The following is a 25,263-nucleotide window of genomic DNA, read 5'->3' as shown; positions in this document are numbered from 1 at the left end:
AATGTAGCCTGGTCCATGGCACGAATATTTTATTTTGTTTTTCTTCTTAAGAGAGATCTTGAATTAGCTCTCTGGTAACATAACTACGTATATGGCTGATAAATTGAGAGGACGATGAAACAAGGATATAAAACAATATTTCTTTTTCAATTTTGATAGGTACAAAATCAGAAGTTGCAATATCTCTACATAGCGTTAATTGTGTTTTTGATTAAAGCACTTTGGCACGGACAAACTGCTTTTGTATCTGTTTACTCACAAATCCTATAATTTTCCTGACAAATATAAATTTTTTTTCATTTTATTTTATTGCAAAATGTATTGCAGTAGATAGATTATCTCTGCTTATAATTTCTCGAAAAAGAATTTGATTTACAATTTGTGTTTGTTATTCTCCTTATAATTACGACGAAAAATAACTGCAATACTTTTAAATAATCTTACGTTTTATACATATCACAGGAAGCACCAGAGTGCGATTCTAATTTGCATGCAAATGAAAAAGGAAAAGCGAGCTTGTGCTGCCAAAAGCCAAAGATATCAGTTTTTTTGCCCCCTCGTACGTGTTTTTTAGTATTATTCCTACGGTACAAATTAATCTCTATGGAAAAAAAAGAAACATGTAACTTTTCTTTGTTATATTATATCGATTAAATTAGGGCAACTTGTTTTACGATCGTATCTGTACGTCAGTAGTAGAGATTCGTTTATACGACGCAATAAATAAATAATTAAATAATTTTTGAGTAGTGGTAGAGATCCGCTTAAGTTTGCTTTTAACTTGGATTTCTTTCTTTACGTAGCATCGTCTCGCATTCTACAATATCTATAATATTACACACGATACTTTTTCTTGTTAACTATACGCATAGTTATCGTAATGATTAAAGTTTATATCGCTATGAACAGTCAGATCCCCGAAACTTATACAGAATCACATAACGACGTCATTATTTGTTTTCCCTCTTTTTGTGACCACATTATTTCAATAAATGCCTTAGTTTATTTGCATCGATGATTCGTCCTTTAACTTCCATCACGTAATCAAACGAAATTTCTATGGTCATAAACAAGGCATTTTTGACAATGATCTTCTTACGAGCCACACGAATGCATTTGTTATTTTGAAATGTTCTATACGTTTTTCGTTTTTTCGCACTTCGTCAATAACTATAAATATTATATAATCTATGTACAATTTCTTTTAAATAACGCCTCTTCTCCGTTAGCAAAATATCAGCACTGGGGTCTGAAAACTTTACGGAAATGCTCAGAATGCTGACCCTTTAGTGCGTTCACTTGCAGAAGCTGAGGACGCGGGGAGGATATATCATCGAGATTGGGAGGCATCCTCCTTCTTATGTATATCTGCGTGCATCAAAGCGGGCTCTAGTTGTCGCGTTGGCACCCCGGGCCCAGGTCCTGCTCTATGATGCATATGCAAATTACTTAATGGACCAGGACTTGGATCCTTGCTTCTCAAAGAATTTACTGGTGGTGGTGGATATCCGGCGTATAGTTTAGCTCTTTCTTCTTCTTCTGCTCGAAATGCAGCAGCAGCCATCAATGGATTATAACGTAATTGTTGTAAAGGATCGTAACGATAATCTCGGAAAGGATCCCCAGGCCAAGGACCTCCTGGTTGACCAGTAGGCGCAGATGGAGGTGGAAAATGTTGCATTGGATGTGCGCTCAAACCAGGGAGCATACTTCGTGGCATGGAATGCGGCGCAGGCATGCTATGCGGATGCCTTGCAAGGTATGAATGAGGATGAGGGTGATGATACCTTGTCTCAGGCAGTGGACTTGGTCCAGGTCCTGTTGCGGACACTGCTCCAGGCCCAGGACCCGGCGGCCTTGGAAGCATCACAACTTCGTCGTCTTTACTTCGTGGTTCTTCTTTCACGCGTACTTCCCCACTTTCTATAGGTGCAGATCCGTTTCTTAAAGGTGATCGTTCCCGACCTACAACCACGTGTTGCCGATTTTGATGAAGTAACCTTTCACGTTCCATTTCGCGTCTTTCCATCTCTCGACGTTCTTTGTCCCTCCTTTCTCTTTCTCGTTCCGCAGCTTCCTGTTGTTTCCTTTTTTCTTCTTTTTCGCGCTCTCGTCTCTCCCTTTCACGTTGCTCTTCCCGTTCTCTTTCCTTCTCACGTCTTATACGCTCGCGTTCTCGTTCGCGTTCTCGTTCACGTTCTCGTTCGCGTTCGCGTTCGCGCTCCCGCTCTCGCTCTCGTTCCTCGAGTTCCGCTCGTCTGTCAATTGCAGGTGGTTCCGGTTTTAGATTCCATGATACCGCTGTAGTTGGTGGAAATCCAGTAGAGGCTCGTTGTAATCTAAACAAAAAGAGAAAAGAATAATTAATGATTTACACATTTTTCTTGTAGAGGTAAATAATTAGATGCATACCCTCTCCATGGATCGTGTACAGAACCTAGACCACCCAATGGTGGCATTTCCCTCGAAGGAGGAAAACTAGAAAGACCAGGGAAATTTGGATTCGGTGCACCAAATGTTGATGGATATCTTCCGAATGGTGACATTCCCGTTCCTAAGATAATTTCCATACGATTAATTCAGTTTATTTGCAAGAAGTAATATTTCATATATTGATCGACAATAAATTACCTAAATGTGATGCTGGCGTGGATAGAAAACCGACAGGATGAGGTGGAGGTGGTGCAGGATGCGCTGGTGGTATATTAGTGGGAAATGGTGGTGCCATTGAAGGTGCTCCTATTCCAAGACCAGTTCCTGGGGCTCCTGGGTAAAGATGACCTGGTGGTCTCAAGAGTTCTGTTTTAGTATTAACGACACTTCCAGCCTTCGCTTCCGCTTGCTGTTTTTGTTGGTGGTGATAAATTTCCCAAGCGATACGAACATGCATTGCATTCCATTTTCCACTTTTCTGTAATAAATATACAAGTTGCAGTAAATACATTGAGCAATACATAAACTTTTATAATTTATGTTCATTAAAAAGATTACCACCTTTGGTGCAAATGATGTTAAATGATTGGGAGGTACAAAAGGTGTTGAAGGTGGACCAATTCCAGGATGTAAGAGACCGGTATTAAAGCCAGAATAACTAGAAAGGTTCAGATTTCCACGAAAAAATGGAGATTCAACACCTCCCAATTTCGGGATGTCCTTGAACTAAGAGATACAATGCATGAATATGATAGTAAATGATACATGTTATTCTTACACAAATATGAGGAACTATATTACGTACTATAGGAGGCGGAAACAAAGTTGTCGCAGCCGTCGGTGGAAGCAGAGGTGTGGTGTGTTGATGTACGTGAGTATGCTGATGTTGATGATGATGCATCTCCGTCCTAAGATATGGAGGCGGACCCAGATTCCCAACTGCGACTCCAACGTTTCTGTCTTGGGATGCCAAGAATCTATTGTCAAGCTCTCGCCTTAACAGGTCTGCCTGACCTGCGACATGAGTCACCCCTTGTTTCGGTTAGTGTCTCATTCGTTTCAAACTTTTATTCTACCTTTTTTCTTTTTTTTTTTCTTTCTCTTTGTTACTCGAATCCCAAACAAAATCGAAATATAGCTTATATACTTACTTGTTTGAAAAAGTGACTCGGCAGAGAATGGATTAGGATTGGTCGTTGGTGGTGGCAGTGAAGGCAGTGACGTATGTGGACTGGAACTGGATACGGGAGGAGGTAAGGGTGCCGCGAACATTGGCGGAGGAAACGTGTGCATGCCAAGTGGTACTGGTGGAGGTGTTGGCCTTGGAACTGATGTTGCAGTTGCCGGAGACAATTGTGAAGTTGTGCTGCTACTGTAAATTACATATGAAAATATATAAAAATTATAAAAATACTTGTAAAAGATAAAGGAATTACAGGAGAGGTTTTGATTTCATTCATACCCAATCCATCCCTGTGGTTTGGTGTAAGCAGGTAGACTAGAATTGGCTGGAGAAGATGTGTTTGGCACACTTACAGGCGTTATGCTACCTCGACTTAGGCTACTGACATTACTGCTATAACAAGTAACATTATTATAAGATATTTGTTACAAAAAACAATAGGAATATTTATGATTACAAGATTGTACCTATAACTATCTCTTTCCCGATTTGGACTGTGTCCACGAGGCGAATTATTGTTTCTTCCAGTCAAACTACAGGCTACCATGTCTCTATGAGCAATGGTATTTGCTGTAGTAACTGTATTAGTTATAGTAGACACACATGTTGTGGTGGCAGCGCTCAAAGGAGTATTATGATTTGTGGTATTATTTCCTATAGGTTGTTGTTTACTTATGTTAGTACATGGGGAAGCTCTATTTCCTCTCTAAAAATGAAAACGATCAGGATTAGCGCTTCATTCAACTATCATCAAAACAATCGATATAATGACGATAAATATACATAATATTTATTCAACTCAAACAAATTCTCAAGTATAATGCAAGGATATACAACTTACCACTTCTGCTCGTGAAGAAGCAGAATGGGAGGGAGATGGAACCGCAGGTGGGAGGTATGGACTGTGATTTAGAGCGGTGTATGGTGTATAAAGAGGTGGATAAGATGGTTGGGTCTGAGGATAAGCAGCCATGGGTATCGACGGTGGATAGCTAGTAGTTGTAGCTCCGTTTGATGGTGCTGCTGGAGTAACACCTAAACTGGCTACCGCAGGACTAGTTGTATGACTCGATGAAACAAGGGGTACATTAGGTGGATGTAATGCAGGTATTGTTGTATGAGGCTGTTGGGGCAAGGAAGGTGGTGGCAGAGCAGGGGAAGCTGGCCGCTGCTGCGGAGCTATTGCACGTGGGTTTGCTGCCAACGGACTAGTCATCTGAAAATATATTCAATCTAATGTATATTGTTCTTAGTAACGAAACTCTAAATTAGAAACATTTACTTACAGGTGGTTGGGATATGTGAGGGGGTAGAGTAGGACTGGGAGGACTTGGCGCTGTTGGAACTGGTGCAGACGCAGGCACAGGAGGTGGTATAGGCGCTGGAGCATCCGTTGCTGGATTGGAAATTTGTCCACCTGTGTCTGGAGGTGAACCTCCTGCTCCGTTTGCTGGAGGCAAAACGTGTGGTGAAGATGACGGCAATTCGTCTGCAACATAAGAGTTGATTTTAGAAAAATGCCAAGTATTGATATAAAACAAATGTATATTATTGATTCAAGTATTACATACATTTACGTGCAAGAGGTGGTGGGGTAGAAGATTCAAAGAGTATCGATTCAGCATCCGAGCCCTAAAATAAATAGTCCAAGTTTTAACTTACAATTGCTTATTAGCTACTATATAATCTTTGTAATATGGTTACTTACCTTATCGTCTTCTCCTTCACTATCACACTGTAATGAGAAGAAAAAAAGACACAAGGTAGCTATTATAACATCCTAGACATGTAGAGAGATATAATATTTTAAGTTATATTTCTGACACTTACGATATAACCTTTACCCGAACTGCAATGACTGCTAGCCTGTAGAACCAATGAAAATTGCACAAATATGAGAATTGATTCAAATGGCAAATTTGTTTAATGTCATTCAATTGGAAGGAATAAACATCATAGAATATAAACAATTCATAATTATAACATTACTTACATCGCTGAGGTGGTCCCTGGAACTGTCGGCGTCCTGGCAATCCCTAGGTATACCAGGGCCATGCAATTGTTCAGATGCTCTACCACTATCGTCACTTGTACCTGCATCTAGGCCCTATAAAAAAATTCAAGCACAATTAGATCATTTTTTACCTTGCACTAAAACATTAATCATGAAAAAATTACCTGGTTAATTGTAGATGGTGTCAGTATGGAATTGTGTGTATAATGGTTGTGCTTGAAATGGTTTTTGATGTGATGCTCGTTGTGTCTATTATTTTGTCCTATATCCACCTTTGGTTTCTCTTCCACTATTGACAGTAATGTATGTAATTTCTTGACATTATTTTTGCCAGCTAGTTTTATTGCACTCTGCAATCATAAAAAAGTTTAAATTATATCTTTATTTAAAAAATCTAGTTATTCAAGAATTAAATAAAAATTAAAAATATGAATTTTATTTAATATACCAGTAAAAAAATTTTTTATGTCGAATTTTGTATTTTTTAGATACATCAATAAAATTAGAAAAAGAATATAATACGCAATTAGTAATTTCAGTATGAGAAATACACTTTTAAGAATACAAGATTACCAACAGATTACAAAGAGCAATCCTTATTTACATGAAAACTAATGATGATGTTGCAAGTAGGTATCGTAATAAACGTAATGTAATTCTAACGATAGGTTTGTGTAATCGCTAACTACACGAGCTCGGTTTAAGTTAAATTCCATTTCTGGTGATCTGTACTATAATTATAACGAATTATGAAAGGAATATTTTTATGTACTTTCGGTATCGCTTGAACTCAACATGTACATACATACGAAGTCTGATTAACCAAGTAAGCGATTATATGTTCAACACGTATGGTAAACATACCACGATTTCTGCGACAGATTTACACTGGCGTAAAAAGCAAGCTGGATAATTTATGTTTTCATCACTGGAAACGTCGATGGATCGTCAGGCTCGTGAGTAAGAAAGCATAAGGCGAAGATGTTGGTGCGCGCACAGTAGAAAAAGCCGTATGAGAACGCCTTTCCGTCGGTGCCTTTAAACCGCGATGTCAGTGCACATTTCTGAACGGGTGGCGCTCTACCCCCTCCTTTCTGACTTTTTCCTCTCTCAGTTTCCTCTACGTGTACCTAAGTACCGTTATCGTAATAAACGCAGTTTTCTTGTCGCTCACAAACAAAAATAATATCCGTCAGATGTTCGTTTGTGATACGGTTGATTTTGTTTAAATTCGAACTCCCTAAGACGGACGGGCGTTTGCAAAGATGACAGCAGGATTCACAAACAGCACCATGTCTCGTGTGCGCGATGCAGCACACGAATGGTGGGGAGAATGAAAGAGGCAGTGAGCGAGGTACTGGTGAAGGGAGAGTAAGGGAGAGGGGGAAGAGTTCGAGTAGAAAGTGGGGGTTAAAAAGAGACGAGAGGGGGAACGACGAGGAAGGCAGATGAGGAAGAGCGAGGAAGAAAGAGAAGACATTGACCGAACGAGCAGCCGCGCGACAAGGCCTCCTTTGCCGTGCCAGGCCAGCTGGAAGGAACGAAGTCTGAACCCTGACTTCTCTTTCTCAGCTCTGAGAGAGTATTACTTTCCTTTTTCGATAACCGTGTATTCACGCACGATCTTTTCTACCTTCTTCTTCCTTCTATCTCTTTCTCTCTCACCCCCCTCTCTGGTACGGTTGGGTACCAAAGAAACATGATGGGAAAAAGCCACTAGAACTCGCAGTGTAAAAAACTACCACCTAGCAAAAGCCATACTCCACCTGCGCACGTGTGCCAACTGCGAAGTGAAACCCCCTAGGACATGTACTGCGGTTAGATTACATATTGTATACTTCTGGCAGCTAAGCGAATTAATTGAATAAACCTCTATCTTATGAATATACATAGGAAAAACGTATGACAAAATATTCCTGTTTTTGATATTAACGACCACTGATATAATATTACATTCTTTGGTGGCTAAACTATAGCCAGATAAGCCAATTATGAATTCTAGGAAGAACAGAACTTTTTGCATTTATTTCACTTAATTACAATAAACGATACACATAGAACGTGATATTTGAAAAAAATTCTTCAAATTTTAATCCTTGCTTTATCGCAGAAATCTGTGATATTTCTTACTTTAGCATTTCTATAATATCTAGAACTAATCTGAGTGTTAATCATTAATTGGAGAAAAAGAAATTTCAATTTGTATCCCTCTATTGTGAGATAATTTACGTTTTAAGATAAGTATGTATACATATCCATGGCAATGAAAAATTATATAAGTATTTAATAATTCTGCAATAAATGATTATTATTAATGATTATTTTGTAACGATTCGGTTTAAAAGACATAATATAAATTATATGGTAAGAAAAAAATCTTTGATCGAAAACTTTTTAAGAACTTTATGTAAATATATATAGTTTTTCTTATTGTTAACCTATTCTTGAAGTTTGCAGAAAATATGAAAGACTCGCTGTTAGTATGCGTGATTTCTAGATCCAATTTTGTCATAAAGTTCTTTTTATAACATTAAAAATCTTTTCGTTTGTTGAAACGAGACTAAGACAGAAATATAAAAATTCGAAAACCATAACAAGAGTAAATACGTATTTAGATAACGAGTTCTCTTAGTTTAAAGGAGGTAAAGCAGTGTTTGGCAGTCCGGGAGGCAAGGTTCCTCGACACGGGATGGGTAAAGGAAGGTCGTTCCCGGACGTACGGACGTTCCACCGGTCGGCTATTCCGTGCTTTGGCTAGCCGGCTACTAAACTCGTTCGTACAACGTTGCCACGTCTATCGTTCGGTGTTGACACGATCGGACTCTAATTCAGCTACTGGCTACTACTCACAATTCGCATATACTCGGTCGCGACGTTAATGTGCGAGACTCATATGCACATGCGATTTCAACGAATGGATGATTTTAAATGAATTGCCTTCTACGCGTTATCTCAATCGCTGTGTCATTTTGATTCATCCATGTGGTATATCTGACAAATGACAGATAGAAAAAGACATAAAAACATTTTTTTTGTGAATAAATTAAACTTATGGTCGTCTTATTTTGCGAAATTATCAAAGAAATATTTAATTATCTTATTATTATACTACTTTATTTACATATATTTTTATTTTAGGAGTAAAGTAACTTGAATGCCGATGCACACAACTACCTGAAGTTTGACCATTGTTAGGAAAACAAAAGTGAAGCGTCTAGTCAAACAAATATGTCTGCTTTCATGCAAAGTATGTAGTTGAAGTAGGTTCGAGTTAAAGGAAATTTACGTAAAATGAGAATTAAGTACATTTGAGATACATTCTTAAAAGCTTAAAAAATATGTTTACTATTGCGAACTATGGAATAATGTAAGTATTTTGTTGCGCGTGTATTAGAAAAAATTGATGACATGTAAATTCTCACACTGTCATTGAAAATTCATAAATAGAATAATGTTTTCCATTTCAATCAAAGCACTGGCAGTGATCTAAAATATAAAATATTCAAAACATGTGATTTGAAAGTCAATTTTTTTGTAAATATGCATATTCAAGTTTTTATGAGATAAGTTATTTGCTGAGTATTTCAATGAAATGTCAACGCGGGAAACACGACTTCAATTCAATCAAATATATCACGAGTTGGCCTTTACGTTTGACAACAATGTTTCTTTTTTGGCGGGCATCACTAGCGCCGTGAGATTAAGTATTCTGCTCCGCTCTCGTTTGTAACAAGCGGATAATAACAGTCATTCGGACATCTGTTTGACGAAAATTTCGGCTGCTTGCCAGTACCAAATTGACGTGCTGAGCGTGAAACGATGTTGGCCGTCGTCCAAAAATTATCCGAAAGTAAACATGTATCATGGCACGGCATTGTTTATATTCTCAGTTACCGTCTTCGCGTTTTCTTTTCGCGTTAATTTGTTAATCCTGCCGAAACAATTTTTTTTTTAAATATTTGTCGCCACATAAAAACTATCATTTCTAGTCGACCACCATACGATTATGTTGTAAAAGAACGTTGTAGAAATGTATAATAAGAACAAAATTATTTATTAATATTTTAACAAATTCTATGAAAAGGTAGGAAAAGTTATAAGCAAAATTTTGTATCTTTAACAATTTCTATTAAGTATTTCTTACGATATTAAAAGATTACATTGCGCATGTTCACAATATAGAGATTTGTGAATGTGACGGTATCAAGGAATAAGAACATGATTAATTCTCGTTAGGTGAGATTCTTATCGTGGATGATATACGTACATGTTCTAATACCAGTAAGTGAGACTGTCGAACGGAATGCGGAGTCAAAAAAGTGCAGTCGGTGTTTAGTGTGGGTGTCTATGTTTTGTCTAGTTGTTACCATACCAATAAAATGAATTTACTTCTACGAAAACAAAACAGAACAGAAAGAGAACGGTGTTGATGGTGTCGAGTAGAAAGAGAAAAAGAAAGAAAAAAAGGGAGAAGAAACTAGTGGCAGTAAAAAGATTTATAGTGGTGTAAATACAGCGGTAAAGCGGCCATCATTCGGCCACGTTGCAAGATTATTTTCAGACGCAAATATTTCTCGCGATTTACATAGTTTCCATCATTTTTGTTCGATGGACACGTTCCACGCGCAGTTTTCGAAGGTACGCGTAATTCAGATAATTTGAGAATAAGTGCCGGCATTATTCCGATGTGCAATGTTTATTACGGATAATACCATCTATGATAGCTTCCGCGTGAAAATAATTACAGTTTAGCTAGACATAAAGAAAAAAGAAGAAAAAGCAAATCGAAAAATTTACCATGATAAAGCAGTTGCGGATTTAAGATCGCCTTAACTTTCTTTCCCCAATACCAATACGTTAATAGAGAAACGGATGATTGCTTTTACGAAGCACTTCCGCTTCTTCTCATTCGTACCTTTTGCGTTTCGGACCTCTTCGCGTATTTAATCGTTTCTCTCTTTCTCGCTTCCGTATCTTTTTCAAAATTTCATTCGATAAACTTATCGCGATTCAACAAATATGTGGGACAAGTTATACGTCGAACAACTATATGATCACGTCCACTCAATCATATGTTTTTCTTTCCTTTTCTAAAAGTATGAAATTGCAGATATTGATTACGTTTCAAGTTGAGGTTTTTTTCAATTGCAGCGTGATCAACAAAACCGATTAATTCGAGACACAGCGAGAGATCTGAAAGTAAAGCGTTCACCTTCCTTCGTGTTCAAATTATAACGAGAAGAACTGGGTCAACTCGCTGTGCAGGTGCACGACTGTGTTTCGTCCATCATCGATACACATCCCTTTTGTCGTTCCCGTATCGATTCGCGAGCGCACACGAACCCTTTATGTTCAACATCTTTTTGCTTTTTTCTTCGTACTGTTTGTACTCCAAGAAAGTATTTATACATAAAAGATAGCTGGTACAAATATTATACTAAACATAAGAGATTTATGAAATACAAAGGAGAAGTTTATTATGTAATACATGTAATAATTGGAACTGGAAACAATTAAAAAATAACCTCAAAAGATATGTACAGTGTCTCGTGTTTGCAGGATTGCCACTACATAAATAGTAAATTTTACGCGGGTTAACGAGCAATTTAAACTGTTTCGAAATTAATCTATCCGACATGTATCTGAAAATGAACCAAGCTAATCGAACGAGATAAAAATGTAAATGCAAATCTTCACGCTGTGCCGGGCAGCGTTTTATTTAATTAAGAGCATTACCGTCCGAAATCTCGTATTGATGTTGAAATCTATCAAAAAGCGGCACAGACATGCGAAACACCTACACACTGGGATACGCAATACATGGCCGAGTATTTTCCTGTTTATTATTAAAATATTCCGCCTCGTTACGTGACGGCTGATACCGGGTTGTGGTGTATCCTGTGATACAGTATATGATAGAAATTATTTCGTCGCTAATCGAGTGAATTACATATTGCCTTCGAGTGTTTCATTAATTACCGTAAATCGAGCGACGTAAAATAGTCTGAAGCACATCCGCGATCCAATGAAATTTCACGTATCCCTTTACGCCATCTTTCTGCCAGCGAGCACATTTAAAATCAATCTGTGTACCGGTTCAACCATAAATCGCATATCGATTTTCGTAGCCGTAATTCGATCAAAGATCCCTGTTTACCCTGCGCGATATGCAACGTTCATTCGATTAAAACGAACGAGGCGTGTATATCATGAGCAACAACGTTCTAGATATATAGAGAAGGGGAAAAGCAAAAAATAAAGCGAAGAAAAAGAAGAAGTTACGTAGAGTGAATGAAATTCGTCGGCAACCCCACTCTGCCCATGGATGCACACATACGCGAAACAATTGTTTCGCGCAGTGTCAAGGTAACGACGCGACGGTATCGCTGAGCAATTATAAACGCGGAAAAAAAAAGAAAAAAGAAAAACAGATTGTACGAACAGGTAACAAAAAACAAGAAAGAGAGAAATGTTTGGAGGTAAAAAAAGAAAAGAAAAATTAGGTCGCGAGTCAGTTTCGCTCGATTGAAGTCGGTTGATATCTGTCTGTCGTGCGCGCATCGTCGAAATTCGCCCGTCGATTTTCACCAGTAGTGAATATATCCGTGAGAAGAGGGGTGGCCCGAGCATTACCGGTTGAACTCTCTGTTGACGGATCACGTGGCAGAATTCAGGCATCTCCGTTGGCACCGGCAGCCGAGCTGATTTATTGAGTGGCGTGGCATTGCTGACCTCACTCTCGCTACGGCTAACGACACTAAGAGAGCTCTTGGTAATCTGCCGAATGCCAACGATATCTACCCAAGTCAAAATTATATGCCCGTGCAACGGATTTAGCTCATTCAGCTACCGAATCTCTCGCTCTCTCTCTCTCTCTCTCTCTCTCTCTCACTCTCCCTATTAAAATCTTTTTTTCTCTCCCTAAAGGCTTTTTGATTTATTTACAGAGTCGTGGTTTCTTTCGTCACATCGATCATTAAAGAATTGAATATTATGGCGCAACGGATGATTTCTTGTTTGAAAATTGGACTCAAAGTTTTGCGAAAGATACGCATGACTATTCCGAACCGAGTAAATTAATTTGTACTGTATTGGACAACTGGAATATTTTTGGAGCATACCAAGGAACGAATACTCCGAGAGTTTTACATAAAGGTTTAAGTCATGTGAGTAAGTGATCCTTCAACTACTTTGATCAGCGAACAAATACATGTTCCTCGCTCAAACCTGTTTCCAGCTCCAAATTATTTTTTCGAGGGATCATCAGCGCGTGTAACAGCGTACGACAAGTGATTCGCTATAAATCAACGTTCACAGTTTCACAGAGTCACATTAAGGCCACTGGTGATGTGTCAAGTATTATTTGTAAATGGTCCTTATAATAGCCAGTTACAGTAACTGGCTCCGGTCGAAGGATTATTGGAGCACAAAAATGAGCTGTAACTTGGAAATAAGGTCAAATAACTCACAGGTTAACTACATACGTACTACATTGTACGATGTAGTAAATTAAACATAAAGAGCATCCTCAATCCGATGACGTATCGTTTGTGTATCTCGAGTCCAAGAATAATTGTTGATTACGTATGAAGATAATCAACACACTCCTAATCAATGCTCGATATGTGTACGTGCACGTAATACATCCTTTTTTCAATGAATATGTAGTTAATCGATAAACCTTGATACTCTCTACCATTGTAAGGAAAGAAAAGTTATACGAAATAAGTCTATTTCTAATTAGAAATTTCGCTTGATCATCGTTGTAAATATGTAATGAGATTATCATGAAATCATTGCGACCAATGAACTTGTTTTATTGTAACCGTACACTATGCATAGAAAGCCACATATATATTTACACGCGCCCATTGTATGTATAATTGTGTTGTCGTGTGAAAAGACTGTTCTTACGTAACGAACTCGGCAAGCTCGACGTGACACTGACCTCACTCTAAATCCATAAGTGGCTGTTAATTATCGATTGGCAACGATTTCAACGATTTCACCAATGGAGGATGAGAGCAGAACCGAAGAAGGGTGAGATGAAGGAGGATGGGGAAAAGCCAATACACAGAGTGGCCTGCTAATCAGTCCGCTCCGATATCGCAATATGTGGGATACGCTCGGTTGATTTTCAACACGACGAGTTTACCCTAACGTAATTAATGTCCGTCGTACAATGTGACGCGTAACGACAAATTCGAACGACGTCGCTATTCATAGAAAGAGAGGAGAGAGAGAAAGAGAAAGAGAGGAGAAGAGAGTAGGAAAAAAGAAAAGATTACCGGCGATCGTGTGCACGGTCTACAAAGTCAATGCGGTGTGTAGCACGTTTTTAACCGAATCAATTATAAATAAATGTTCTCCTTTTAAGAGCGTCGTGTATTTTCAGATTCCATTCACCCATCGTGCTTCCATGTCCCGTGAACGAGACGAACGGCTTGCCTTGCCATAACGGTCTAGATGAATTTATAACTAAATGATGCATCAGACACACAAATACAACGAATACATCGTGCCCGTTTTGTAATGGTCTAGAGCTAGCAGATCTTTAATTGCTGGCTCGTAGACAGAATGTGACCCGATTGTGTGCGTTACAGCGACCTTTCGAGGCGCCGCGGTTGATTATAGGCCGCTCAAAATAATTAATCGATCGTTTACTTTGATTATATCGTTCAGATATATTCGTCTGGAGAACCTTGATGTCTCTTAAATATTAGAACTGAATTTAAGCAATTTAACAGATATCACTTTGCGATTTAATTTTTTCTTAACGAATAGCACTTAAATTATACTGCAAAATTATCCGACACCTCGGATTTTATTTTCAGATGTATTTTAAGAGATCCTCGTATTTTAAGTGCAGGCAAAAAATGTCCTGTATTCAAACGAAAGGATATCGTTAGCAAAAGCTCGATAGTCATACGATTTTAAGAGTGTCTCAAAATACATACTGTTCGCTTCATTTAAGCAACAGTGGAAGATTACTTTGAGCAACGCAACCGAACACGAAGCGGATAGGCGAGAACGGTGTAGGATACACGTGCATTTCAGAAGCGAGCTGTGTATCATCATCATCATGCACGGTCGAGTGGATCATTTTTCATTTATGCGCGCCGGATAATGTGTATCATTGAATATGTCACTAATTGCTCGACAGGAGGATAAACATTTTTTGCGGAGATAAATTAAACGGTCGCGACGCTGGACAAGATAATTAAGTATTACGGTATGGTGTTACGTATGTGATAATAATCTCGCCACATGTCGACACACTCTTTTCCTGACCCGACCCATCGGTTCTTTCTCTCTGTCCTTCTCCCGTAGCCGAAGAACGTAAGGGCACGATCAGAGGAAACGACGACGACAACAGTGGCGGCCAGTCTCCAGTCAAGAGAAGGAAGGGAGAAAACACGTCGGATAAGAAAGAATCTGTGGTAAGGACAATCACCCGGGAGAGGTCGAACGATCCCTGTATGTTGCGAGACGACGAAAAAGTCCAAAAGGATTTCCCCACGGCGCAACCAGCAATTTGAAAAAGAAAACCATCGACGCGTGCATTGCCGATTCAGAGGATTTTTCAAAAGCTGGCACGTTACACCGAACCTCCGAACCATGTGCTTTTGTGTTTATGACGAAGAAATTTTATACGCTCAAATTAACCTGCGGATCTCGTGCGTCTTGTGTACGATGTCTAGCGTTTTGCATGTTCTCGATAACAAAAACTACATCTTTCCAATTGTTCAAAGCTCGCTTAAAGAGACGAGAAAAAAGTGACGTTTAACTAATCTTTAAAGTGAAGCAGCGTGTAGAAATAAATTAGCATTCTATCATTGGAAACGAGCAGTTGGAAGAATATCATAGAAAATATGAGCAATCTGGCGGATATTTCAGATTCATCTCAGGTCAAAGCGTTGGTAATAGAGCATTAAAAAGGGTCTGGTTTTTATTCCCACGGCTTTTCATAATTAGTCGTCGTCGTCGTCTGCCGGAATAGCGATGCATATCTCGCTCTCCGCTAATTGTTTGACACCGAATCAACATCCTACCGTGGCGTTTACATTTCAAATCGCCTTACTCGTAGCTCCCGGGAGCAGATAACAAGGTATCTAGTAACGCGAGTACCAAGCCTGATAATTCATTTACTACCAGGTAACGATTTCTTACATTTAATTAGCGAAGGATTGTGCTTTACTAATAGAGTGAGAAAAATTTGGCTCTCAAATTGGCTTCTAATTAGACAGAAAAGAAAAGAAAAGAATAGAAAAGATGTACATAAAGTATATAAAATAAATACAGATGAATACACGTATCGCGTTACGATCGGACAAGATTGGTAAGCGAAGATCTGGTAAGCATTTCCTGCTAAGCGTTGCGCAGCTTACAGCTGTTCTGCACCGTCCAGAAGCTCAGGTTGGAGCGCGAACTCGTTCAGGAACAAGAGGGACCGGTTTAAGCGGTTTACATCGCGGCTACTTTCTCCGTGACAATAACAATGCACTTTGTGCTTTGATAATGCACAAGATGGACGAGTAAATAACAAGTATGCCTCCGTGAACGTCTTTTTCTTTCGAGACGTGCGACATTACCACGGTTTGGGAACCAGATTTGCGCGATGGAATTACAGTGACCAAATACGTAAGGAGGGAAAAGCATGATGTTACTTTTTCATTAATTTAAAGAAAACTTCTTTTTATCGTTGTTTGATTTCTAATATGAAGATAGGAAATAATTTATTAAATGCGCGAATTAAGTAATTACCCAATCAAACGAGGTGATTATATCACCTATAATCATGCGTACAACTATGTCATTTTCTCTATAAATCTGTTATTTTCAGTAGCGTAGTTCCAGCAGATAAAGCGAAGCAGGAATTAAAGTAGCGGATCCTACTAGAAATTCCTCGAGCATTATCATATCTGTAAATTAACAAGTTGAATGCTATGGGGGTCATTAGTGACCGGCACTTAACTTTGCCGTGGGAGTCACCAATGACCGACGTACCAAGATTAGTAGAAATACATAATTTGAACAAATGTCAATAGTTATAAATTTTGTATTATTATCATCGTTACTACAATGGTGTGACGAAATTAATGCAGTATAAAACATATAAAAATAATTTTATTTATACATGAAATATAAATCTATTATGTGCGTTTTCCTCCAGTGGCTGTCGAACATGGGAAACCTCGCTTTTACCTTAGTGAATAATAGCCCTAAGAAACATTTCGACTTGAAAGATATATGATGGCAATTAAGGGTCCTGACATTAAAGTAGGCAATGCTAAATCTTTAAGTCAAGTTTCTTTAGAATTATCGCAGTTTCGAATAGGTATGACCGAGGGATGAATTATGGTAAGTCCAGGGACGTAACAACAGAGAACTATTTAGCATTGTTATTTACAATAATTTCTATATATTTAGAATTATTTATATATTTTTAGCGCTATTTAGAATTATTTAGCAATGCGAAGATACAATACGAGATAATTGATAATCGCAAAAAATACGGCGACCTCAGTGAGATAAATTCATTAATGATGACTATGCACAGTAACATACTTCTTGTAGGTAATTTCAATATTATAAATATCGCATAATAAAAAATTCATTGTGGCACCAAGGTCAAACCTTGTAAAACTGGCGTGACATTCAACTTGTTAATAATAATATGATCAGCTGATATGGGTGAAGCAAATGCTATTTCTGCTAAAAATAATATCATACTTTGCCTAAAATCGCTTATAGTAAGAAATAATAACAAGCGTAGAAAATTTGCATTCGTTACGGGTCGAGTTTCTTTTTCTTTATCTTCTTCTTTGTATGTGTCTTTCTGTTTCACGATTGCGGCGATTTATAGCTGTGTCGTTGATGTTTCAGTTCGAGCCACCAATTGTCTTCGTTTCGTGATTCTAACGCAGCGTACAAACTACATTGGGATGTGAGTTATTATGAAACAAGCGAATGAGTAATAAATGAGTAAACGGTGAGAGTAAGCGAGCAAATGGTAAATATTAGTGATTCATGTCTGCAAGCAATAAAGGTCCACTAGGTACTTTCTCGTTTTGTCTCATTTTCTTTTATTTTTCAGGTAGAAAAGAAATTTACTCATCCGATAAGAAGAAAGTGGGAGACGAAAGGTCCAAACTATTTCAACACTTTTCCTTCACATTATGAGATCTGTACTTTGTCCAAGAATGATTAACAGGCCGTCTTCAGAGTCTCTTTTACAACTCCTAGTCGGGGTTCCTTTATGCGATAACAATACGCTTAATAACGTAAAAAATAGACTTAGATAATTCGACAGTAGTTTGCATGACGAACTCGCTAAGAGAATACAATGTTCCATCGCTATTGTCTCTACGATTCGTACGTGACAGTTTGACCTCTGCATACAATTCTCCCGCTGCGATTTCTGAACGAATAGTTGTTTTCATTTAAAAGAGACCAATAGAACAATGAATCATAATGTACATTATGCTTCGATTTCGAAACATTGCATATGATGACCCTGTTATTTTCCGGTGACTGTGTTTGATTGTTCCATGATTATTTTTATAAAAGCGGCTGGCATAATGTTTCATTTCATAGAACCACCAGGTTTAATTTACCAGCGTTCCAATTCTCATTGATACGATGGCAAATGTTCGTTCGTTTATACGCAGATTTCATGATTGTTTATCGACAATTTCATGGTTTTTTATACATACATTATCCGTTCGAAAATGAAACGAATAATACGTATTTAGGAAGAACCATTACATCATTACGATTTCGCGATGAAAGCAATTGGAGGTCATCTACTGATACGGTAGAGAAGCAGAGATAATAGTTTCTTTTTCCGAACAATCTGCATCGCAAATGATCGACGGTATCTGTTTGTTTCGCATTGGAAAACAGTGTTATGCTTTGCAATTTGCGCGAAGGAAAATGGTCAAAACGCGATAGGCTAGTCGACCGGTTGACATTGCTGCTTTTATTTATCAATGAAAATTATAGCTCGTTAACGAAGACGAGCGTGTCAGTCGAGTTGGTATCGCAGTGTACGGTAAAAATAGCGATTAGCGATTGCGTCCGCGATAAATCATGATAAAAGGTGCTATGTAGTGGCGTGAAAGAGCTTTCGCTGCCTCGTAGACGCAATGTAACACCACTAGCGTTGCTTCTTTTTTTGGCTCAAGCCGACTAGAGATAATAAGTTCGATTTATGTTCACTTCGATGTATCGTCGATAAGGCCCTGCGTAATTAAAGTCTTCTATTTCGAAATAATCTTGATTGGCGTACACCAGCCTTTTCCGCCGTACTCGAACTCGTTTTCAAACGGCGTTTATGCTTCAGTAATTTCAATCATATTTTCCGGATTATATACCTTGTTCCAAATATTCGCCTAATTGTGCGAAACAAATCGTATTTTCGGCCAAAATATTTGTATACTTCTTACTTAATTATGAGATACTATGTCCCTTTTGTTTTTATTTTAATCACTTCTAAGAGGTGGTAGCTCTTCGTTATTCGTACTTTTTGATAATCCCCTAACATGGACAGAACAAGATTATTCAAAAGCAGGTTTCAGTTCGTTTGAAATGGATATTACATTAACCCATTAAAGACCAGTGGTGCATTAAGACTACATTTCATATGCAATCTCTTTTCCAACCAATTTACATCATTGAATTGAATTTTTTAACATTGCGGTTATAAAAAGGAATTCCAAGGATTTGTTTAATATTATTTAGCGTAATATAATGTAATATTAATTAAATAATTAACACCGTTTCTTCATTTAGATCTATCCTTTTATAAAGTTTAAAGAAATTGAAATACTTATAGCATTATGATAAATCACACTTTCTTATATAATGAAATTTTATTGTGGCCTTTAATTTATACAGTGGGATTCTGTAAACATCTGTTATTCTAATAACATTATAATATCTTGTATTTTAACAAAACTATATGTTGACTGTCTTATTTATAATTTTTAGTAATACTATGGTTACACAACTTATTATGCATTGTTTCGCAGCTTGGCCCTTAATAGGTTAATAAAATCATATTGTTCAGCAATCTAAACTGAAATATTCAATTTCTCAATATAATATAACAAAGATTCTTTGTATGTATAATATTTCAGGGTTAACTATGTACAATATATATTTGAGTAATATATTATGAAAATGGTTTTGTTCTTCTGAATCATTTAGACGTATTTGGTACTGGGTGAATCTTATCCATTCATATATTTACTCTACATAGCGATAAGATTTGCAATTGAAAATTTGTTTTCGAAAATCTCCTTTTTTCAAAGATAAATTTCAGTTTGCACAGCGTTGATAATCGAGAATTGGTCCTTGTACTTATTTGAACTGCTCGCAAAGTAGCACACTGCAAGATTCCAAAGAAACGCGCGCTGCTCAAATTAAGGAGGTGATCTAAAAAATTGAGCCAAACATCAGATTACACATAGATATAAATATCTATAAGAAAAAGAAAAAAGCAAAGAAATATTATAAAATATTTTTATCATAATATTATCTTGAATGTCCTCCGAAGTATATATTTATAATCCATCAACTTGTAATTACTTTGTATCATGTATACGTGGTACCTCTTTCATCGTCAATGCTTGTTTAGCGCTGCTGAATCGATTGGAAACACGATCCTCTAATTATTTTACCCGGCACGCAGTTGTTCAAACGAAAATTGCACCGTGGAAAGAGTTAGAAGTGTCTCCCGCAATGTCGAATATTAAACCACAACATCGGGTTTCATGTTACTTTCATCAAGGTCTCCTATTCGTCTGATGCAAATTTATGTCCGAAAAAGGAAGTAATACAACTATGAATTTACTAACGCTCTAACTGTATCATTATCATCTTTCAAAAGATTTTAAAGCATAAACTAGATACTTTAAAAGGTGACGCAAATGAACGACAAATTTGTAATAAAATAACTGGAAAATGGAAGCAGTGGAAAACATTCATTCAATTTGCAGTAAATATCAGTAGATGGTCAAACTTATTAGTGAATACTATATTGTTAGAAAAATAATGGAACGCTTAAATACTATTTTATTTATGTAATAGAGCAGAAAGTGTATCAGAGCTAGTAAAATTTGTTGGTACAATCTAATAAGTAAAATATTTTCTTACAATATGTTGTTACGTACCTACTATTTTTTTCTTCACAACGGGAAAATAAGCAACATAGTACGGAACGTAAAACGTTCATAAATTAATCCCGTCGAATCAACGTAGCAAAGTTAAACGCCCAACCCTTTAATTGCGCGAGTTGGCAATTTGCTCTAATTGGTTTTTATTACTCTTTTTGAGCAATATTTTTTGGCTCGTCGAACAATATTGCTCCGACTGCTAGATAAATGGGAATAATGAAATTTTTAGAAAACTCTTCAGCTTTGATATCGCGAGGAAAATCTTGCCTCTATATATTTGGATGTATATATATTTATATCATTTTCTTTCTCTCTTTTTTTTTTTGAAATATTTCAAGGAATATGTTTGTGTAGCCACATTAAAGAAGGTGTACCTACAACTTTCGACTATACAACATACATAACCGTTATAGTGAAAAGAACAGTTGTTGTCCGAGCGAAGTACGGTGAATGGAAGCCATAAAACTGTGCAAATAGGTGCAAACGAACAAACTACAAATTGCCCTAACGGCTCTTAAACATAGCTAGTGTGTGAACAAAAATAATCGCGCAATTATATCCAAAAACTAAAGGGAAAAGAGATAAGATAAAATTGGACAATTCACACAAGAACCATATACTCAATGACTAATATATTAATGCATTATCCTATAAGACTTATAGCAAAGAAATTAAAACGCAGGATGAAATAATATAATTATATAAGAAAAACAAGTTTTTATCGCTTTAAACAAGCTATAAACAAGCTTATGAAGAACTACTCGAATACATCAAAATTAACGACTTTAGGTTTATGATATTGCTATGAAAAATTATGAATTGGCCCATTTAACGATCCTGACGATTCCAATATTAAAAACATGTAAACGTTCAATGTCATTAATATTGCATATATGTATGTATATCATATACACACACGCATAAAAACATTGCTTGCTAGAAGCAATGCAGAAGGTAGAAAAAACAGAAAGAAATGAAAATGATACTGCGCACGATAGGTCGAGCAAAGTTTATGTATCTCTGCACGCGCGCACGCAAGAAACATGACAATCCATCAGCGGACAACATTGCTAGTGAATCAATGACACAGGTGAGACTGGAATATACCCACTGATTGTGAGTATTACACGTTAAATAAGAAAGTATTCCAGTATTAAAAGATAGCGTAAAAGTCAATACATTAGAAACTAATGTTGTTATTAAAGATGTAGGTACTCGAGTGCTTAGAATACTTTATAATACGAGTGAGTATTTATCATCTTCGTCTTTTAATCTAAATCCATTAAGAATTAACGTAACATTTCACTTCATTTTGGAAAAAATGCGCTTGAAAATTAATTAAATATGTATGAATCTAATTTATGGTTGACGTTTATCATAGATGATATTATTATGACCTTTTGTATAAAGTACAATATCAAGGCATATTTGCTATCAATACTTGTTAACTCGTTGCAGTAATAAATAGAATGAATGCAGTAAATAAACTAAACTGAAATCAAAATATCTTATTACTGTCTTGTACTGATATCCACTGTGTTCAATCCAAAACTCAAAGAACTAATTAGTAATTACGTTATTGGTAATTAATTGGTTACATTATTAGTAATTACAATTATTGGTAACAAGTACTTTTTGATGTTGTACAAAAAATCATCATATCGATCAATCAGATCCTTTACTTCAAAAACAAAATCTTTAATACAATTTTCTTTTTCTTGATTTTCGTCTTATATATCACAAATTACGTGCATCATAATTTTCAGATTACACAGTATATAGTTGTCTTCTACTCTTATTATCTCACACAATGATAAAAATTACTCGCAACATTATAAACACCCGAGGGAAAATAGATAGCCAGGTAAAACCCCGACATTTTTCATTCTTTCAGGTATCTTCCAAGAACTCGAATACCCAATGGTTTCAACAGTAACACCTTTAACTACTGCATACTAAATAAAAAATTAATCGAAGATATTATGCCATTAAATCAGTAAGACTTAATAAAGACTTAATAAATAAACTTAAAAGCTGTAGGTAGAAGTTCGAGTATAAAGGAAAGTATATATAGAGAAAAAAAAAATAAACAGAGAGAGAAATAAAGAAAGAAAAGAAAAATAGAGGAATGTTATTGAACTCACCTCAAGTTCTTCGTAGGTGCGGAAGGCGAGTATGGCAAAGCCGTCGATAATGTCCTCTTCGAAGGGAGGCTCCTTTTGGTTGGCAGCCGCGAGGGAAGACTTCTTACGAGGCCTCGGGGGTCGCGGTGGCCTGGGCGGTCGAGAATGGCTATCACGAGGATGACCGGTCCTGGCGAGTCCGAGGCCAAGACCGGCAGCGGGGTCCTCGTCCTCGCCGCTGTGGCTGTCCTCTTCGTCGTTCGGCCGTTGTCTCGTTTGTTGTTGCTGTTGTTGCTGTTGCTGCTTCGCGCTCGCCAAACTCTCTCTTTGCGCCAACATACGCTGGGCTCGTTCTCGTCTCCGATTCCTCTGGTTCCGTTGTTTCGCCTCGATCTCCATCTCGAGGCAGACGTCCTGTTCTCGTACGAGAGGCCGTTGTCGCGCCCCGCTATACGAGAATATCGGCACGTCCACCAAGACACCTCACGATCGAGGTGCCCTTAATAACGACAACGACCAGAACCACGACGACGACGACGATTCAGCTTGCTCAATGATTCCTCGACAGAGGAACAAGCCGGGAAATAAGTGGAGACGATCCGTGAACGATGACGATGAACAAGTAGAACTGGACGAGAACGACGACGGTGACGACGACGACGACGTGAACGATGACAACCGTTGTATTACCGTGGTGTCGTCGAGCATTCTATCTACGATCGTCTTTAATGCAGTTTTACCATGAGAGGAAGAGAGATCACTAGGAAAGACGGCGAAAGTATAGAATAATAAGGGAACGGTAGAGAGATGGAAAAACAGAAAACAAGAATAAATGAATAAGAGGGACACTGATGGGGCGATGGAGAAAGAGGGTAAGGGGGGGAAACGGAGATGCAGTGGAGAGAGCGCGAGTAAGAGAACACACACTGTCTTTTGGATACACACTCTCACAAGAAGACAAGACAGGACGTTTACCGACGGGACACACGCATCTATAACACTCTCGGTTCGATTCCCCCGTTTCTTCTCGTATTCCAGGAATCAGTTCTATAGATGCGAGAGTTCTATAGAATAAGAGTTAACGAGTGAGAGAGGGAGAAAGAAAGAGAGGGAGAGAGTGAGAGAGAGAGAATTTTCGTTAGTAAAAGACGTTCACACAGGCGGTCACACGGTGTCACATCGATCGCGTTGCCGAGGAAGAGAGACTCCGATGTGCGTGGCGAGGAGGTACACGCGAAACACGCACGCACAGGGCGGACAACGACGACGGAAACCGTAGGTGAAACACCGAAACAAACGGAGAGACACACTGGCCACTAAACGGAGCACTATTATCAATGAACAACACTGTGCAATTATTAAACACGAATCACAGGCATGCTCCAATAGCTCCAATATATTTATTAATATATATATTCCAATGTATCGAGTCGTTCCGTTCAAGTCGTTTCTTTTTCGCCATGATCATCACACGATCATCGTATCATCGTATCATCCTTCTTCCTTTCTTTCTCCTCTTCCTCCACGTCGTCGTCGACGACGTCCACCAACACCAGCACCAACACCACCAGTAACACTGCCGGCTTTCACGAGCTTTCGTCTCTGGTCGTGTCCGACCAAAGGAAACGTTCACGTCTCAATGGCACGTATTATCGTTTCCCGATGGTGCCTCCACGAGTCGCCGTAGCTAGAAGTACCCTGCGAGGGCACGAAGTACACCGATTGTTTGGAATGGCGGATCGAACGGGCACGCACGGTTGCCGCATCGTGTGGTAAAAATGGCCGCGACCTGCCCACACCGTGCTCTACGGTCTCGCAACTCTTTAACGTCGCCGTCACGGGACGATGACGCGTATCCCGCACTGCCACGGTAGATACATCTTCGATACGCAACCACGGACACGAGCTAGGGAAAACGACCAACCTAGCACACGCCCCGAATTACGCGTGGACGATGCGATCTATCCTCTGTGCGCTGCTGCTGCCTGTTCTTGCTGCTGCTACCCACCACGACTATGCATTTCTGTCATTCGTCTATCTGTTTCTTTCCCACTCTTCCCCCTTTCCTTCTTTCACCCTTCCACCTCTACCACCTTTTGCTCCCTCTATCTTCTTCCTGCTTTAACTACTATTTCTCTCTGAATACAACGACCGAGAACATGGCGTACCTATGCTTCCAAGACGAACATATGAACAGAAATACGCTCGATGTGTTCTGTTGCCTGGGGTCGTGCCTCTTACACCATTATATTCCCCCCTCTTTGGCTTCTTTGTTCCTAGATACTTTTGGTTTGTCACTAGACCACAACAAGTAGCGCCGTCTATACGGAT

At 38.2% G+C, this 25,263-nt stretch overlaps 1 protein-coding gene across 4 annotated transcripts; it reads right to left on the bottom strand.

Moving 5' to 3' along the window:
* Positions 1–120: 120 nt before the first annotated feature.
* Positions 121–25,117, bottom strand: LOC117207057 (autism susceptibility gene 2 protein-like). 4 transcript variants are annotated; one of them, XM_033446890.1, is made up of 16 exons: positions 22,954–25,117; positions 5,795–5,980; positions 5,610–5,723; positions 5,447–5,482; positions 5,325–5,351; positions 5,188–5,248; positions 4,903–5,105; positions 4,458–4,832; positions 4,084–4,322; positions 3,896–4,009; positions 3,585–3,805; positions 3,239–3,465; positions 2,995–3,159; positions 2,632–2,911; positions 2,413–2,554; positions 121–2,339 (listed from the first exon to the last, which is right to left on the bottom strand). In XM_033446890.1, the coding sequence occupies exons 1-16, from the start codon at positions 23,329–23,331 to the stop codon at positions 1,331–1,333; spliced, it is 3,777 nt and encodes a 1,258-aa protein (XP_033302781.1). In that variant the 5' UTR covers positions 23,332–25,117; the 3' UTR covers positions 121–1,330. The 4 variants fall into 4 exon arrangements, with proteins under 4 accessions (XP_033302781.1, XP_033302783.1, XP_033302784.1 ...); XM_033446892.1 differs by having other exon boundaries at positions 3,239–3,447; XM_033446893.1 differs by having other exon boundaries at positions 3,239–3,393.
* Between the last annotated feature and the right edge of the window lie 146 nt (positions 25,118–25,263).

Source organism: Bombus bifarius, unplaced genomic scaffold, assembly GCF_011952205.1.
Source record: "Bombus bifarius isolate JDL3187 unplaced genomic scaffold, Bbif_JDL3187 scf7180000008019, whole genome shotgun sequence".
In the NCBI taxonomy this organism is placed as follows: domain Eukaryota; kingdom Metazoa; phylum Arthropoda; class Insecta; order Hymenoptera; family Apidae; genus Bombus; species Bombus bifarius.
The sequence above is the reverse complement of the archived record's forward strand: the minus strand, read 5'-3'. Positions and strand labels throughout refer to the sequence as shown.

Coding starts and splice junctions, on each gene's coding strand:
- LOC117207057 (XM_033446890.1), bottom strand. CDS start 23,331: ATGGAGATCGAGGCGAAACAACGGAACCAGAGGAATCGGAGACGAGAA. Junction 5,981..22,953: donor GCACCTACGAAGAACTTGAG/GTGAGTTCAATA, acceptor TTATGATTGCAG/AGTGCAATAAAACTAGCTGG. Junction 5,249..5,324: donor GTGAAGGAGAAGACGATAAG/GTAAGTAACCAT, acceptor TATTTATTTTAG/GGCTCGGATGCTGAATCGAT.